The sequence below is a fragment of the Taurulus bubalis genome (assembly GCF_910589615.1).
Source record: "Taurulus bubalis genome assembly, chromosome: 8".
NCBI classification, from domain to species: Eukaryota; Metazoa; Chordata; class Actinopteri; order Perciformes; family Cottidae; genus Taurulus; species Taurulus bubalis.
The window spans coordinates 26,488,859-26,505,178 of record NC_136596.1 but is presented as its reverse complement, the minus strand read 5'-3'; the positions used below and the strand labels follow the sequence as shown (position 1 = coordinate 26,505,178).

Sequence of the window (16,320 nt, the reverse complement as noted above, 5' to 3'; positions counted from 1 at the left end):
AGACGCTTTCAACTTTGATGTGGGATTTTGCTTTGAATGCAGAGGAGGCATTCTGCATGAAAGCAATGGTATGCAAAGAGTGAGCCTTCTTTTATTGCTGCTCTTTGACTCGAGCGCTGTTCTCTGGACTACTTCCCAAAAAAGAAAGACGCAAATGTGTTTTGTAATTGGAAAAAATGGATTTCTACGCGGTAAAATGTTTGCGCGTTTGAGTCGTGCATCCTCAGCCCAGCATCAAACCTGTACGAGAAAGAAAGTTGAAGTCTTCGTTACACATGAAATATTCATTAACAGAATCACCGTGGCAGCTTTTAACTCGTCAGGCTTCTCTCTTCAAAGATGGTAACTTCAATCTTAAAAGGATTCAGTCAAGGAAGAACATTTAAAGCAAGGTCAGACACATTTTACATTCAATTAAAGCCAACTGGAATTTAAATTGTTGCAAGAAAATACAATCTATAATGATAATGTAGCTATTTAGCATGTTTTCATTAACAGATTTGAGACGTGTTTGTGGGAACAGCATCTTCCTTTAGCCTTTCTGTGGTTGTTTCTCGTGGCCGTAGCTGACTTACATGTTGCTAGACCAGACTGTTGGCATGATGCTCTTCAAGCTAAAGTCAGGCTTCTCCATGAAAAGCATATTTAGAGTAAAACAAAAAATGTCCAGGGCTATTAGTGTTTCAGAATAATAAACTGTTGGATTAAGCTCACGAACGGTTCCTGTAACCCCGCCTCCCGGCCCGTGGGTTCATTTTTGGAATTGGCTACAAGTGCCATTTACAATTTTTAGAACCTAATGATTTAATTAGGGCTATAAAAGTATTCATACTGGGATGTTGATTGACCTTTAAAAACAAAACAAATGTACAGACGTTTGTTACCCAATGGGAAAAATATTTTTGGGCCCAAAGGCATCATGTGAAGGACCTGGAAGTTAGATCCCCAATGTTTTGCCACCATGCTTCAAAGCCCTGCACTCTTACTGCGGGCTTGGAAAAGACTTCAACCCCTCAAGCTTGTGTTTGTGACTCCGGCCCGAGGTGCGCGGGCCATAAACCCGCGTGTCGAGCGTGAAGGTGCTTGGTCGTGAACCTCTGACTTTTGTGCCATCTGTGGACGCTCGCGCCAGCGCCACACACGAGTGAAATCAAGCTTCAGACTCAAAGGACACGCACATTCTCAGATGGGAGTATTAAGCAGTCACATCGGTTCAGGTGAGACATTCCTGTCAATCTCCCATTGCTCCCGTGCCAAAGTCAGCACAGCAGCCCGACAGTGTCTGAGAAATAATCCAGATGACTGCCAACGCTACAGAATCCTGGGCGAGAGAAGGAACAAAGCTCAGCTGTGAACAATTTCAGTCATATTTTGTTATCCCTAATCCCTCATTGCCGCCCAGTTACAATTATCTGAGATGTTGAGTCACCCCACACACACACACACACACACACACACACACACTAGCTGGTACAGCCAGGATGTTGGTGCACCCGCTGATTTTACACAGATGCTATGGATTACATACTAACTTTTATCTGCTGTTTTTACAGGGTATCCCTACATAGCGTTGGATTTCCTGTAAATTGCTCGGACTGCTGCTTTCCATTTTCCTCCAGCAGTTAGAGGGAAGGACGCGGTGGGGCAGGAGGCCTGTAAATCACTTCAGCTATTAGGTCATTGTGAAATCTCCTTCAACTCAAAGCAGTGGTGTGATTACATTCCCATTTCCTGATCTCAAGGTATGATTAACACGTTTAATTTACCACAAATATACAATGTATCATTCCCGTTTGCCGGACATGATCATTCTTGCATCATTCGATTTATTGTTATTGTAAAAACATTCTTTCTTTGACCTTTGACTCTGTTTCGAATTTGTTTGTAGGATTGGCAATCTGAGTTGGAGTCAGATAAATGCCTGAAAATTAAATCTATTCAGGCCCCATCAGAGAGAAAAATGTGTATTTTTAGTTGAAATTCAACCACCAACACAAACGTGTAACAAACCACAAATTGTTTTCTCACAATGAGAAAAAAAACACCACTGACATCAGGCGCTTTTCTGCTCAGATTTTCTTCTCAACTTGAGATATTCAGGGCACACAGAGCGCGTGGGGCGAGGCGCTCATTAACGTAACGGTCACTGAAAACCATCCCATAAAGCCACAACAGGCTGCTAAAACACTCTGTCTAAACGGGGCCTGAGGGGTCATTGTTTGCAGATTTATTTTCTAAACAGTTACACAAGGCTGAACAGTTCAGGTTTGAGGGAAACATCCCAGCTGAGAGAAGAGAATAAAGTATTTCCAGACTCCGTGACACTTGTTGGTAGGATACGACTCGCAGACCTCTCTCGATGGGGTCGGTGAGCAGGAGGCCTTGTGGGGCGTAGATCTTGTCATTCTGCTCCTGGATGTACTTCGCTATCTTCTTCAAAACCTAAAAGGGCACAGCAATCACACTTTTCACACATATTTCTTATGGATGGCAAACCTGGAATAAGTGACTATATTTTCAAGCACAAAGTATTCTGGTTATTACAAGTATCCCGAAAAGGGCAATATTCCTACTAAGCTGTTTACATGGCTAATGGTAATGAATATTCCACTAATATACATGCAGCTGGTGGCAAGACAGCCTCCCTCTTCATTTCTTCAAGCCAACCGGCTTGGCGCCATTTTGCGTGGATCCAAAAACCTGTTGATGTCCAAGTCTTTCATAATGTTTCAAAGAAGGTGTGTATTATCTCCTTCTGACCAGAAATGTGGGCTTATGTTTTGGGAATGCTTCTCTACCTCAGGCTGTGCGATGTAAACTGTGGTTAAAATCCCGATTGAGACTCATAACCCCAAGGCACTGTACCAAAAGATGCTCTTAAAACCTGATTAATATCAACATATCTCACGTCTTAACTGGAAATGCTACGTTCGTAATGAGGCTAAAGCAGAATATATCAAAACAGAATATCCTCTTTCCATGACCAGTATCAAATAACAGTATAATAACAGATTTTAGTGTACATGTAAAACTTAATTATCATAACAGAACATGTTTTCCTTAAGAATCTCAATCTCCCACATTAGCATTTACACAAGACACAACAGAAGTTTCTACTTTCTTCTGATCGACTAATCAATGAATCAACTTACTTTCCGCTTAAGACAAATACTCATGTTGGTTTTAGCTGCATAGTGTTTTGTCTGCAGAGGCCGCTCAGCAGGAAGGACTGGGAAACTATACCATCCTGAACAAGTGGAGGTTTTAATTCTGTTAATAAGCTAAAGCATTTTGACAGTGGGCAACTCGTGTGAAGGTGGAATGTGGTTAATAGAAACCTGTGCAGTATTATGTTTGCAAGCGCCTCAGCTAATAATAGATGCTTGCTAACACATAGCTAACTTTAGCTTGCTAACAGCTAACGTTACCATCATCATTTTTGTTACCAACTGAACCCCTGGTAGACATGGGGTGCTAAAATAATCCTCTGACATGTTGAAATCTAATGCTTTTAGGTAGCTACAGATATGTTTGGTTGGATCTTGGCTGTTTTTCTTTCGTGGTTTTCAGACGCGCTCTCTGTCTCCTATTGCAAACTTTGTGGATCGTGCTTCTCAGACTGAGAAATCAGATTTGAAATACACAAAAAGTTGTAACTAATTGATCAGTGTTTCAAATTGTGAGAAAAAGGTTTGCAACATTTGCTTAGCTTACGACGGCTGTTGTGTTGCACTGTTGCCAAGTGGGAGAATCCTCCCATCGTTTGGCTGCAGTGTAATAGATAAGGAGTGAGCTTGTAGCAGTGTTTGAAAGGAAGCCATTCAGTTTTTAAGTTAGCCAGGACTTGCAATCTTTTATTATTTATTTCAGATCTAGGACCCGTATGGGATCTAAGATCTGAAATCTTGAAACTATTTTGGTGAAACTGTATTGGAAAGGTTCAACAAATACTGTTTGCTTAGTTTTATTTAGTAAGGTTAAATAGAGTTATTAAAACATGTACAATTTGCAGTAATAAAAAAAACTATTGCATGTTTTTTTCTAAACAATCACCTTTATTTTGTTGCATGGCCAACCATGTCTTTCGATGTGGTTGGCCATGCATTATTTCATTAAATCTTAAATTACTCTGGATTTAGGGAGATCTATGAGCAGAAATTCTGTTTCTGTATTTACCATGTAAAGTGCCTTTGAGTACATTTTAAGTTAAAGTGCGATAAAAATAAAATGTATTATTATAATTTGTATTATAATGTTCATAACTATGTTTTAAATTACCTTAAAATAAGAATTGTTGTGTTTCTTTTACCAAAGAATGGTTTATACAACCAATAGTGTATGACATAGGGAGTGGGTTCACCAAGTGGGTCATGTAGCACCACCAGCTTTCTACAGCAGTCCAGAACGGACAAACCAAACACTGTTGTAGAGACAGCCTGAAGGCCACCGCAGTTATCCTCCACATTTGGAAAGGAAAGGTGTTCAATTGGATGCAATCTGCATTTTTACCACCAGATGCCACTAAATCCTACACACTAACTTTAAGAAACTACCGTAAAAGTCGGGTTACAAGACGCTTCTACCTCTGGTGGGTGTCCCCGCTGTAGCAAGCTAGCAGCAGCGCTAGCTACCGCTGCTGCTAGCTCCCCGCTGCTGCTGCTACCACTGCCCGCGTCCCCTCTGGCCGAGTCGGGTGTCGAGCCGGGGCTGGTACCGCTACCTTCGGTGGTTGTCGGGGAGCTAGCGGAGCGCTAGCAGGAGTGCTAGCTGGCTACAGCGGGGAGCTAATGGGGACACTCCTTTCCTTCTCTTCCTCTTTCGCTCCTCCTCTCCTCTTCACCTCTTCTTTCGCTCCTTCTGGATAAATGATTGTCTCTTCAATGCATATTACTAACTCTACTTTCTTTTTCCATGGATTCGTGGCTGCCTGGAGCCTGGCCCTGCTGATGCAACCATGGCCCTGCTGATGCAACTGGCCTGGAGCCGTTCCTGCCAGCTGCCATGGCCCTGCTTTCTCCTCCCACTGCCCCTGGGATGCCCCTCCTCTCTACCTCCTTCTGCTTAATGGATCGTGGCTATCTGGATCATGGACCATGCCTACTACTCATTATATTAATAATTTCTGTCACATTCATTGAATGTGCTGTAACTCCGCTACGTTGTTCATTCTGGCCACATGACCTCTATTGCTTCTGTCCATACGGGGAGAGGGATCCTCCTCTGTTGCTCTCCCTCAGGGTTCTTCCTTTTTTTCCCTGTGAAAGGCTTTTTACTATCTTTATTGGGGGAGTTGTTCCTGATCCGATGTGAGGTCCCGGGACAGGGATGTCATGTGTACAGATTGTAAAGCCCTCCGAGGCAAACTTGTATTTGTGATGTTGGGCTATATAAAATAAACTGAATTGAACTGACCGAAGGTAGTAGCGGCTTGTAACCCGACTGTTAAGGTAACCCTTCTGGCAGATATAGAACAATTTCCAACCAATGTTGACAACAACGAAAAACATACATAATGAACAGCCATATGACCAATAAAGAACAAGAATCTCAGAACATAAATCAGAGGTGCTGATAATACCTCTCCTGTTGCTCCTCACCTTAAAGAAAGCAGTCATTTTGTTGGTGTAGAAAAAGTGATCCGCCACTTAAACGTGGTAATCTGGAAAGACTGCTATTTCACCGTGAAGCTTAGTGGATTTTCACATTAAATGACATGACTTTAGGTAATTTAAATGAGGAATGTTTCATGTAACAACGTGTAGAACATTTACACTTTTCGTCTACCACAATGTGTCTTGTACAACAGTGATTCATAATATTGTAATTGTAGAGACCACAGGAATGTCTATTCATTATGTAGTGGCTAGAATTTTTTTTGGAAATGCCCACATGACTCATTAATGTGTTACCATCTGTTAGCTTGTATAATCTTGATATAGTTATTTTATGTATGGGCCATACAAAAGCATTTTGCTTTTGGTTGACTCATGGGGTTTCACGTTGGGAGAGGGGCCCTCTGCCTTTTCCAGTAAGGCAGCTTTGAAGACGCCTCTCACTACAGCAATAACTTGATTGATACACATTGTTAGAATCAAGAGGCTCCAGAGTGCAATTATTTTGGAAATCTGTCAATTGCCACTCTGTAAACTGTGACTTTTTCAGTCAAGTAAAATTCTGCGGTGCCCGTTAACACCTGTCCCCGGCCCTGAAAAGGCCCAGACCCAGAATCCCAGGTGGAGGTAACCGCTGCACCACCAAAGCCAGTTTCACACGGTAGTACTGCAGCAGTAAAGCTTTTTTGCTGTTGCATTTTACGCATCGTTTTCTTCGTCCACTCTTGTTGAAAAGGCGGGACAAAGGCATGAAGTGCCACGCGGGTGGAATGTGTCTCACCTTCTCATAGTGAGTCTCCATACAGAGGAAGATGATGTACGCTGTGAGGCAGGCCAGACAGCCTTCAATGTACGACTGGCTCCCCAGCTTCTCCGCTTCGGTGTACAGGTTATTCAGTGTCCGCACCGTCTCCTCAAACTGCTGCTTCTCGATCTGAAACATAAAAAAGGATCAACGGGTTTAAAACCTTTAGACAAGTCACAGAGCCAAAAGTAGATCTGGACTGAAAGTGTTTGAGAGCTTTCCGTCTCTGTTGGGATATCCGGGGGGAAACTTGTCCTAGCACCAGATTGTTTTCCTCCATTCGTTTCATTTCCAGATAAATGAGGTGTATTTTCTTGGGCTGGTAATACATCATGGGATTGCTGGGCCACCGTACTGGAAACACCCCCTGAAATTACTGGGATGCCTTGGCAAAATGCTTTGTCAATGTTTTCACTTAATAACTGACAGGGCGAACGTGCTGAAAACCGAACACACAGTGTGTGTGAAGGCAAACCCTTGACTACGATAAGAACACATCTCTGATGTTCTGCAGACTGCAGACGGCTTCGCACTCTAACCATGACTGGCTGATAAATCAAAATCAGTGTTCCTCACAAATTCCTCAAATCAAAGCTTGCTGGGGGAAGACTGATGGAGGGTGAAGAAGTGCTGGACTCGGAGGACGTTTTGACCGGGTCGTGGACATTAGTTCCCTGCTGGTGTCCAGGATGGATCTGGTGATGATCCTGAGGGGGAACGAAGGAGCCTCCTGGCCAGAAGTGCAGCCTGTGAGGGCCTCCTGAGCCTGTAAGCCCTCCAAGGTTCTGCTCCCTTGTGACTGAGGAATGCAACGACCAGCTCCAAAACATCAGCGGTCTAAGGCGTGTTTGATTGCTGCCATGGAGAGCCTTTGTTTTCCTTTTAATTTTCCGATGCAAAGGCTTCGATTCAAACTACATTCCGCCGTCTGAAGGTCTTTCCATCTTGTCTAGCGTTCCCAAAATGGTAGATGGGAGTGCGAGGCTTAACAGTGCTGACAAATTCAAGTGAGGATGAGGGTTTTAAATCAAAAAGCTTGGGAAGGTAACATTGGAGAAACCAGCAAGAGCAAGCTAGATAAAAAAAACGATTGAACATAAAAACCCAGTGTTGCCAACTCTTTTGCAATGAAAGTAACTGCACTAATGCTCGATTGCGCAGGTCGGCCGGCAATTAGCTAGTCCGTCCAATCCTTGTCAAGAGTCCTGCGACAGCCACAGATAACACGTATCGTTTTCTTTTTCGAGAGGATAATTTGTTCAATGTTTCTAACATATATTACCTACCCAAGGGTTTAATTGTAACTGCCACTGAATATGATGGGAAACGAGGAAATACATATTCAACAGAGGGTTCGTGAACAATGTCCCAAATTAACGAAACTCTCTTGAATGATTTGGCAATCTAGCTGGCAAATACATTAAGAACACTGAGTGCTTTCCCAGTTCTTTGGTGCAATTTTCCAAAAGCATTAAAACAGGAACGAACTACCAAAAATAATAAAATCCACAGCCTCTGATAATTATGTGCAAGAATGATGATGTTGCAGCGCGCAGAACTCAGCAACTCACAAGCTGAACTGCATGGCAAAACCAAACACGGGTAAAATACATGTTGGCTGAAAGGAATTGGGGGAATATTGCAACATTAGGTTCTGCAAACATTTTACAAAGAGACATAAATGAAAAATTGCAGCCACAGAACAGCTTGGCATAATACTGCATATTTCTTGAACTAGGATTACAGTAAAACATTAAAATATATACGTGGGAAGACGTTTTGATAGGAGACTTGAGCTTTTACTCTCCCAAAGGGGGAACATTCTTCATTTGTCCAGCAGTTCAGTGTGTCTGTGTGAACTGAATCCTACCGGAAAACATTGGAGACCACCCAATCAAGAGGGAAGTGCCAATAAACCACCAGTGAGCGGTTTAAGTGTTCTGAGGCTGCTCTTTTCATGTGGTGCATGCATTTAAAAACTGAAGCCTTCTGTCCTTCGAACTCTGAACAGTTTTTTGGCTTGCTCCTTCTTTAATGTGGCATTAGTAGCTGTTGAGTCTCAGCGACCTGTTCTCCCTCCTCCGCATCATTGTTCTTAAAATAGTGACACCCACAAAGCATGGTAAACCAGACAGGGGTCTGCGTTTCAAGATGGGCCGGTGACATCGGCGCAGGCTGAGGACAGCCGGGCCGGGAGCCGGAGAGAGAGAGCAGGACCCTAAGTCCAGGGTGAGGTCTGGAGTGGTGATGTAAACCGTCACCTCGGGCCTACAGAAGCCAACCTAGAGCCGGCCGCAGCGTTCAGAGTGCCACTATAGCAATGCTATATGCATAACGACGGACATACTACATAGTGGTACCTCACAGTACAACAAAGGAATACCTCACAGTACTACAAAGCAATACCTCACAGTACTACTAGTGACTCCATCTGTGCTTTTATAAATAAGAACATTGCAATCACTTTCCAGTAAACCACTTTTTGCAAAACAAAACAGAATGAGTGCAGATGTGTGAGCATCAGGTTGCATCAGTATTAGTGGCCGCAGTGAGCTGCTTTCCTCTACACATCTTTTTAAAACAGGGTTGTAGATTTGATACGGCTCTCAATTCATGCTCAATGTTGAGATTAGATCTGTATGCTGATGAGAGATGCGACAGCAGAAAGACGACCTCACGGAGATCTCATAATGATCGGCTTTTGTCAAAATGCCAAGAACCGATGAGTCGCGTAAGAGTGACCTATTAACGCTGTACGGTAAATAATTTAAAATCAGCATTTCCTCTTGCGCCCCACCTGTAATAAATACCGCCCCAGTTGGATAAATACTGACTTAAAGGAAACATGGTGTTCATTTATTTTAATGACAACCACAAAGTGAGCAGGCTTTGTCACTGCAGTGTGTTTTTCGGGCTTTTGGAAGAATATTTCCAGAGCCTGGTCCATTTAAATAAATACATATACTATATATTGTCATGGAAATTGACTGTTTAAACTGTATGGTCGTCCGCTCCACGCCAACAAACCACAGTTAGCTGACTAGATACTTTAATACTTGTGCTAGAATGTTGAGGTCTGTGCTACAAAACTGTCAATTTCTGTAGGACCAGTGCTATGTACAAAAAAGATAACATACAGCTCTTTTTATTATTCTTTCTTAACTATCTTTCATGAAGAACTATAGTTAAATCATTTTCAAAAAAAATATTAAAATTGTAGATATTGTATTTGTTGGTCATATTGCAGAGTCCTATCCTTAAAGCAGTCTGAACCCCAGTGTGAGTGTTGTATGGATGTAATGGACACATGCAGTTACCATAAATCAATGCGGTACTGTGACTGAACGTCATTGTGAGGAGCAGTGAGGAGGTGCGTCCTACCCGGGACTCCAGCTCAGAGGGGAACTTGGTTTGGAACTGGCACACGGTGCCATTGGTATAATCCCTCTGGATGAAGATCTTGGCAGCGACGGCTGCCTGTTGTCTCATGTCCTGCAAACTGTGGGTCTGTGGAAGGAAGGGGATGACAATGAACACATGATCATAAAATACAACAGCTCTTATGGTAACTCCATCATGGAGAGCCTAAAAAAGAATATGCTGTGGGACTTTTATAAAGTATCACTTTTACGTATGTACACCAAAACAATGTTTTTAAAACAGATTTTCAGTTATGTTACAATGCAACATAACTGAAAATCTGTTTTAAAAACATCCAACAGTCTATTGGCTTGCAAATGTAAAAGAATAACATATTGCAGGTTGCACATATTTGTGTCAATAATACTTTATTAATCAAACAAAAATATGGTGGTATGTGTACCACAAAGGGGGGAAAACACAAAACACTTAGTAAGATACTCTTTTTCACAGAAGACATGTGCTGTGTCACAGCAGGATAACCACAGATGTAAATAATAAAAAATGAATCCATTTAACTGCTACTGGGACACAGAGCCGAACAGAACTATCCTCACCATGGCTGTCATTACGTTTGATCTTTACCAGGCCAACTTTCCATTTAAGATTGTAATTAAACGACAACTAGGATTATACGAGTGTCTATTCATTGTCTGGCATCAATTAGACTAATTGATTTATCGGCGCATCCTTTCTGCAGCAGACCACGTGGTCTCCACACACTGCAGCGTTTAGAGGATGCAAAGGACTACTACTGTCACCACTCAGGGACTATCCTCACGCTGCCAGGAGGCCACGTGTCTACGGTGACGTCACCAGCAGCCTTGCTCGTTCCCGCTCCCTGTGGTCCGGTTGTGTAGCCAGATGTGTAATTAGCACGCTGCCAATTACTTCGGCGTGACTTTTCCAATCCAGCCGAGAGCGGAAACGACTTCCGTTAGCAGCTTCGCTCCTCGTTCAGATAGAAAACAGGTTGCACGATGTCGCATTTAAGACTTTTCATAAAACCAATAACAATGACGCGACTGCTAACGCTCATAATTCACATTATGATAACGTGAACCCGTCAAGGGACCGAGCGGGCTGTCACCACCTGTCCTTCTGTTCTTCAATCTGACACACACCGGAACATATATATATATATATATATATATATATATACACACACACAATGAGACATCAGGAAAATACACGTCCACAGCCCATGACGTACGAAACAATACGTGTTATCACCGTTAGTTTACCTCTGCCATGTTGAACAAGAGTTCTGTTTACTTTCCGCTAGGAGCTATTAGTATGTCCTACGAACTAACCTTTCCGGGAGGAACATTGCCGTAATGACAAAGGTTCCGGTTTGTAGAGGACCGTGTAAAAAATTAAAACAAACGAGTTTTCAAATGATTGTAGCCAAAGAAACAATTTAACCAGTGGTAGAAAGTAACTCAATACATTTACTCAAGTGCCAACGCAATTATGAGGTATATTATGTGAGTGCGCTACTTTATACTTTAACTCTACTCCATTCAACTAGTATTAAACATTTAACCCCACTATATTAATGCTATACATTATACATTAAAGCTATAATTACTTGTAGATAAAACATTTAGTATATAAAATAATGCAATACAATGCACTGCCCAACACCATAAAGTAGATACAATATAAATATGTTCATTATTGTGATATTTCTGGTTTTATATATATATATATTTGTTTTATTGTTTTTATATACTTTTTTTTATTGTTACATTAGCCAAAGTATCGCAGTAAAACAGTGGGGTTTTCCTTTAAATAAGACATGAACTTTGGTACGACGTTTTTTGTTTGATAATAAAGTCTGAGGACCACACTGAACACACTGAGCGTTCGGCCTGAATACTCAAGAGAGGCAGATGTTCCTGGCCTCGGACCCTCACAGACCCCGACAGCTGCAGTTGTGCAACTAGATACTTTCAAATTGTTGTAAATATCCATCTTTGAAAAGGGCTCTGAGCCTAGAAACAAATAGAATCAAAACACCGTGTTGTGTCATTAGTTTGACAGCGAGCAGCAGAAACACGACCCTCACTGATGCCTCTCAGGGAATTAGAGCAACATTATCACAACTTTGGCAAAGTCAAGACACATTTTCACAGCCTGTCAGGAGTTGGTGTTCAGTTTTGAGATCTGAGTGCCTTGCCTGTGAGGAATGCGTTTTTCACAGCCTGCCATCCCATGCATCACCAGGCCTGATCCCGGCTTTCAGAGGGTAATTAGTGGATCTGTATAAATGTAAAAATGCAACTATTGCTCCTGCGCTGGGGTTGTTTGTCTGCTGGCATGGGGCTGGGCCTTTTAAGCCCCTCTCCTATGTGGTGGCTGGTGTGGGAGAGACCACTAATGAGCACCATTTGGGCCATTCATTTACAACACATGCTGGTTAATAGCCCACGACAATAGTTTTACTGCTGCTCATGCCGCTCTGTCTGAAGTGGCTCTCTTATAGAAACACTATACATCCTCCTAGAACCGCAGCTGGATCATTCAGCTCAGTAAATGTCACTTTTAGAGGGACACTTTTTTTACAGTATATATATATATATATATATATATATATATGTATATATATATATATATATATATATATATATATATATATATATATATATATGGCAGTGTGGCAGTGGGAACAGGTAGGGACGCTGCGGACAAAAGGGAGAGATTAGCACTAACTTACTGCTAGGTGTTTTCCACCAGGGCGATGTACAAACAAAAACTTTCACTTTCATACTACAAAGTGGAAGAGCAAAAGCTGGCCACCAAACATCATTGTGTGAACATGAGGGGTAGAGGTTAACCTCTGTCTGTGAAGGAAAATCTGCTCAATTACAATTTAATGTTTTTTTTGTGGTATTTTTTTGTTTTGATGACTTAGCCTGAAGCGCCTGTGTTTAACCATAATCACTCACATCTTGACTCAGACATTGAGCATTTACCGCCAAAGGTAGAGGCAAATTAAACAGACTACCTCACACTGAAGATGAAAGAAGGGGGATTTTTACACCATCATTTTAAAGAGCACCCCATGTCCAGACTGTAGACAGTATCCAAAGATCAAATCCCTTCTTGACACCATTTATCTCTCGTGGTGGAATATTAAGCATGTCTTTCAGAACCACTCAGGTAAAGGAACTTATACTTAAGTACTTTAGAAAATGCTGCACTTTCTACTCCACTACATTCATCTGACAGCTATTACTAGTAAGCTACTTCCAGATTTACCCAAAACATCAGTTTATAAAATAAGACACAATGTTAGAGGTCAAAACAACAGAAGGTATTCATCCTGTTGAGCAGCAACACCAATAACATGCTGCTTACTTTGAATGTGTAGCAGTGTGACAAACTGAGAACAGCATAGTTGCTTTCTAAACTGGTTGTGATTTAGCAAACCTTCATTCTTCAACAGATGAAAATTCAAACATCCAACTCAAGTAACAATAAGCAAAAAAATTTTGCCCCCCGCAGGACATTTACTTGTTAAGGAACAGTTTTCTGTTATGGTATTTGAACATGAACTGAAGTAAAGGATGTCAATACTTCTTCCACCACTTAGCATGTGTATGGCCTCCGTATTCCGTCTTCTCATTTTGAAGCGATCCACCTCCCGGTGAGGCCTTGAGATCCACACATGCAGGAGTTCCTCCATATACAAGCTGGTTCCTTTTACTGTGCTTTATATTCAATTGGCTACAAACTAAGGATCTACAAGTGTTGCCAAATGCATGTCCTTGACAGAAAGTTGCTTCTTGTGCTGCAATGTGAAATCCTTCTATCCCTTAATACACCCTCTAGCCCCAAAGCTCCAAACTGCTGAACATGAACCGACAGCCACGCAGCAACACAGTGCCGAGGGTTTCTGACGGCTGCCAGCATGCCGTGTGTCCTCGGTGTTTTCCTACATTCATTATAAAGAGGCATCAAGGAATCTGCGCCTTTTAGTGACCTCTATTGGCAGCCTGTAGAAGCTGTTTGAATCCACCTGGCACATGTTGCCAGAGATAATTAGTATTCTGCTTTGATGAAATGGCTTTTTAATCATGCATCACTCAGGAAGGACTAAACATGAACAAATAGAATTGTTTAAATTCAGAAAAAAAACTATGAATTCAATGCAGAAATAATCAAATAAGTGTAATTAATTAATAATAAATAAAACTATATTAATCATAAATGCTGAAATTGAGGTAAGTACAACCAACGTATTAAACAAATTAATAAATAATACATACTTTGTGTTGTGCATTTAATTATTATTTATTCCTCAACACATAATAGTATTAATTAATGTGCATGTATTTATTTATTGCTTATTAGCCCTGTTATCCCCCACAGCCTCCACTACTGAGCAGCTGAAACGTCAGCCTGCAGAGGAGTGTGGACTTCTTGATGCAAATCAAGCTGCTAAATGAAAGCCAGAAATCTCAGCACCTGCCCACATAATTATTTTGTCATTTGCATTTATCGACAACCACATTAAGCACCATAGATAACAGCAAATTAACTCTGCACTAATCATTTAATCTTTTAATTTGGGCTTTTCAAATGTAGTATAAAGAGCTGGGATATTCTTCAAAGCTTCTTATAAATAAAATAATTGATAATTTGACTGTATTTCATGCATGAGCGCCTCAGTCACACATGATTTATGTGTAGCAGGAGTCCCTCAGACCACCCACAAGTGCCAGTCTAATGACATGACGTTATTATCTCACCTCCATATGACTCACTTGCATCAGTTGTGGTCGGCCGTATGCATTATACAGACCGTGTAAATTCAAACAATCAATTTCCTCAAGATGCCTGCAGGAATTAAAGAGGAACGTACATGCCTCTCAATGTTTATTAGCTGTTTAATATCCTGTTTAGGGTGTCTTTTATCATTTTAGTGTTATTAAGTCCCTCGGTTAAGTCACCGTTTCCTGTAGGTACCAGTGTTCCCCGTTCTGTTTCACTGGCCCTTGAACATATACAAATGATCTAAATCAGAGTCCACATGGCATGTTATGTGCACGCAATCTTTGCACCCAAAAGTAATATTCTACACTTTGTTATTTCTGGCAAAAAAATGTAATCTTTATTTTGTGGCGCAAATTGAGACATAAAATAGCAAAAGGTCCCTTATTCACTGCAGCAGGATGTGGGTTGCCCTCATGTTGGGCATGTTTTGACTGGGATTGGGGAGTCGGATTACCTCATATTTCATTCTGCAGTCTGAGAGGCATTAATCATCCCGTTAAATCCTGACAGTTTTATAGAGAGTGCTTATAACCCACATAACTCTGCTGCTCATTTAAGACCTGTGTACCCAAATGTCCAACTTAACAAGCAGACATCTTTGCAGCTGGCCATTCCTTCACAGTTCCAGTGACCAAAACCTTCCTTCACAAAAACAGCGGCCCAAACTTTCACACTGAAATAAGTCATTTCAATCTTTTTTTTTTTCCTCTCTGGCAGGTTTTCCTGAAAAGAAAGGCAATAGTGAAGAGGTGAAAACTATACAACAAAGACGTGAAACTGTTAGCTACCATCTCCTACCTGCAGAACCATAAGAACTGTCGAATACCTTCTTTCCAAAGATTTATAGTTGTCAGGGTTTACTGGTAAAATACATTCAACCATATGAACATTTATCAAAAGCAATTCAAGATTGTGACCAAATTATGGCTCTTTTTTGTTTTACCCAGACAAGATTGGCTATTGTCCAGGAAATATTTTCCTTATATGGTTTTCAGGCAGGCTTCTGTAAAAACAACAAACTATGTTTACCTGTCGACAATGCTTTGCATGCTCAGCTGACTAAAAGACGTAAACTGTCTCTCTACTCGTTCTCTCCTGTAAAACGTATCAGGACATCATTTGGAAAGTTTGTAAAATAAATCTTTTCTGGAACAATGCATATATTTGTAGTAATGATAACATATACTGTACATATTAATAAATAATAATAATAATTTGGGAACAAAGGGAAGTGACTTCAAGGATAAACCAATTCCCCAATAATTAGCGCTGAATAACAGAGTTCTTTCAGGATATATCTCCTATGGAAATTGTTAGTAAATCAGGAAGCCATAAAATAAAGCTTTACCAGACTGAAAGACTTGGGTTCAAAGTGAGCTGTTTTTCCTTGTAACTAGTGCCAAGTTGCATCATTTCTATCAGGAAACTTGGAAGAATTATTTAAAAAAAATATGGTTGAAAGCTCCAATAAAAGGAAGTGGACCGTGAGAAAATATTTTGGTTTTTATTTATTGATTTGTCAAACAATATGCTTCATGTTATGTGTTTGTGTGTTACATGTAGTTTAAAATGCATTTATTTATACGTATGCAGGTTCAAAACTGTGCCGTTTTGTTGAGCTAATCGTCCAATGCATTGGAAATAAACTATACAGACATATTGCTCGAATTACCTTTAAGAATTTCAATACATTTGCAGAGT

At 41.0% G+C, this 16,320-nt stretch overlaps 1 protein-coding gene across 1 annotated transcript; it reads right to left on the bottom strand.

The window, feature by feature from the left end:
• Window positions 1-311: 311 nt before the first annotated feature.
• On the bottom strand, window positions 312-9,906 carry LOC306740742 (golgin subfamily A member 7; the record flags this gene model as incomplete). The annotated part of the gene is made up of 4 exons (XM_079222972.1): window positions 312-353; window positions 2,341-2,442; window positions 6,394-6,546; window positions 9,799-9,906. 4 exons carry the CDS (start codon window positions 9,904-9,906, stop codon window positions 312-314), a joined length of 405 nt encoding a protein of 134 aa, XP_079079098.1.
• Window positions 9,907-16,320: the final 6,414 nt, after the last annotated feature.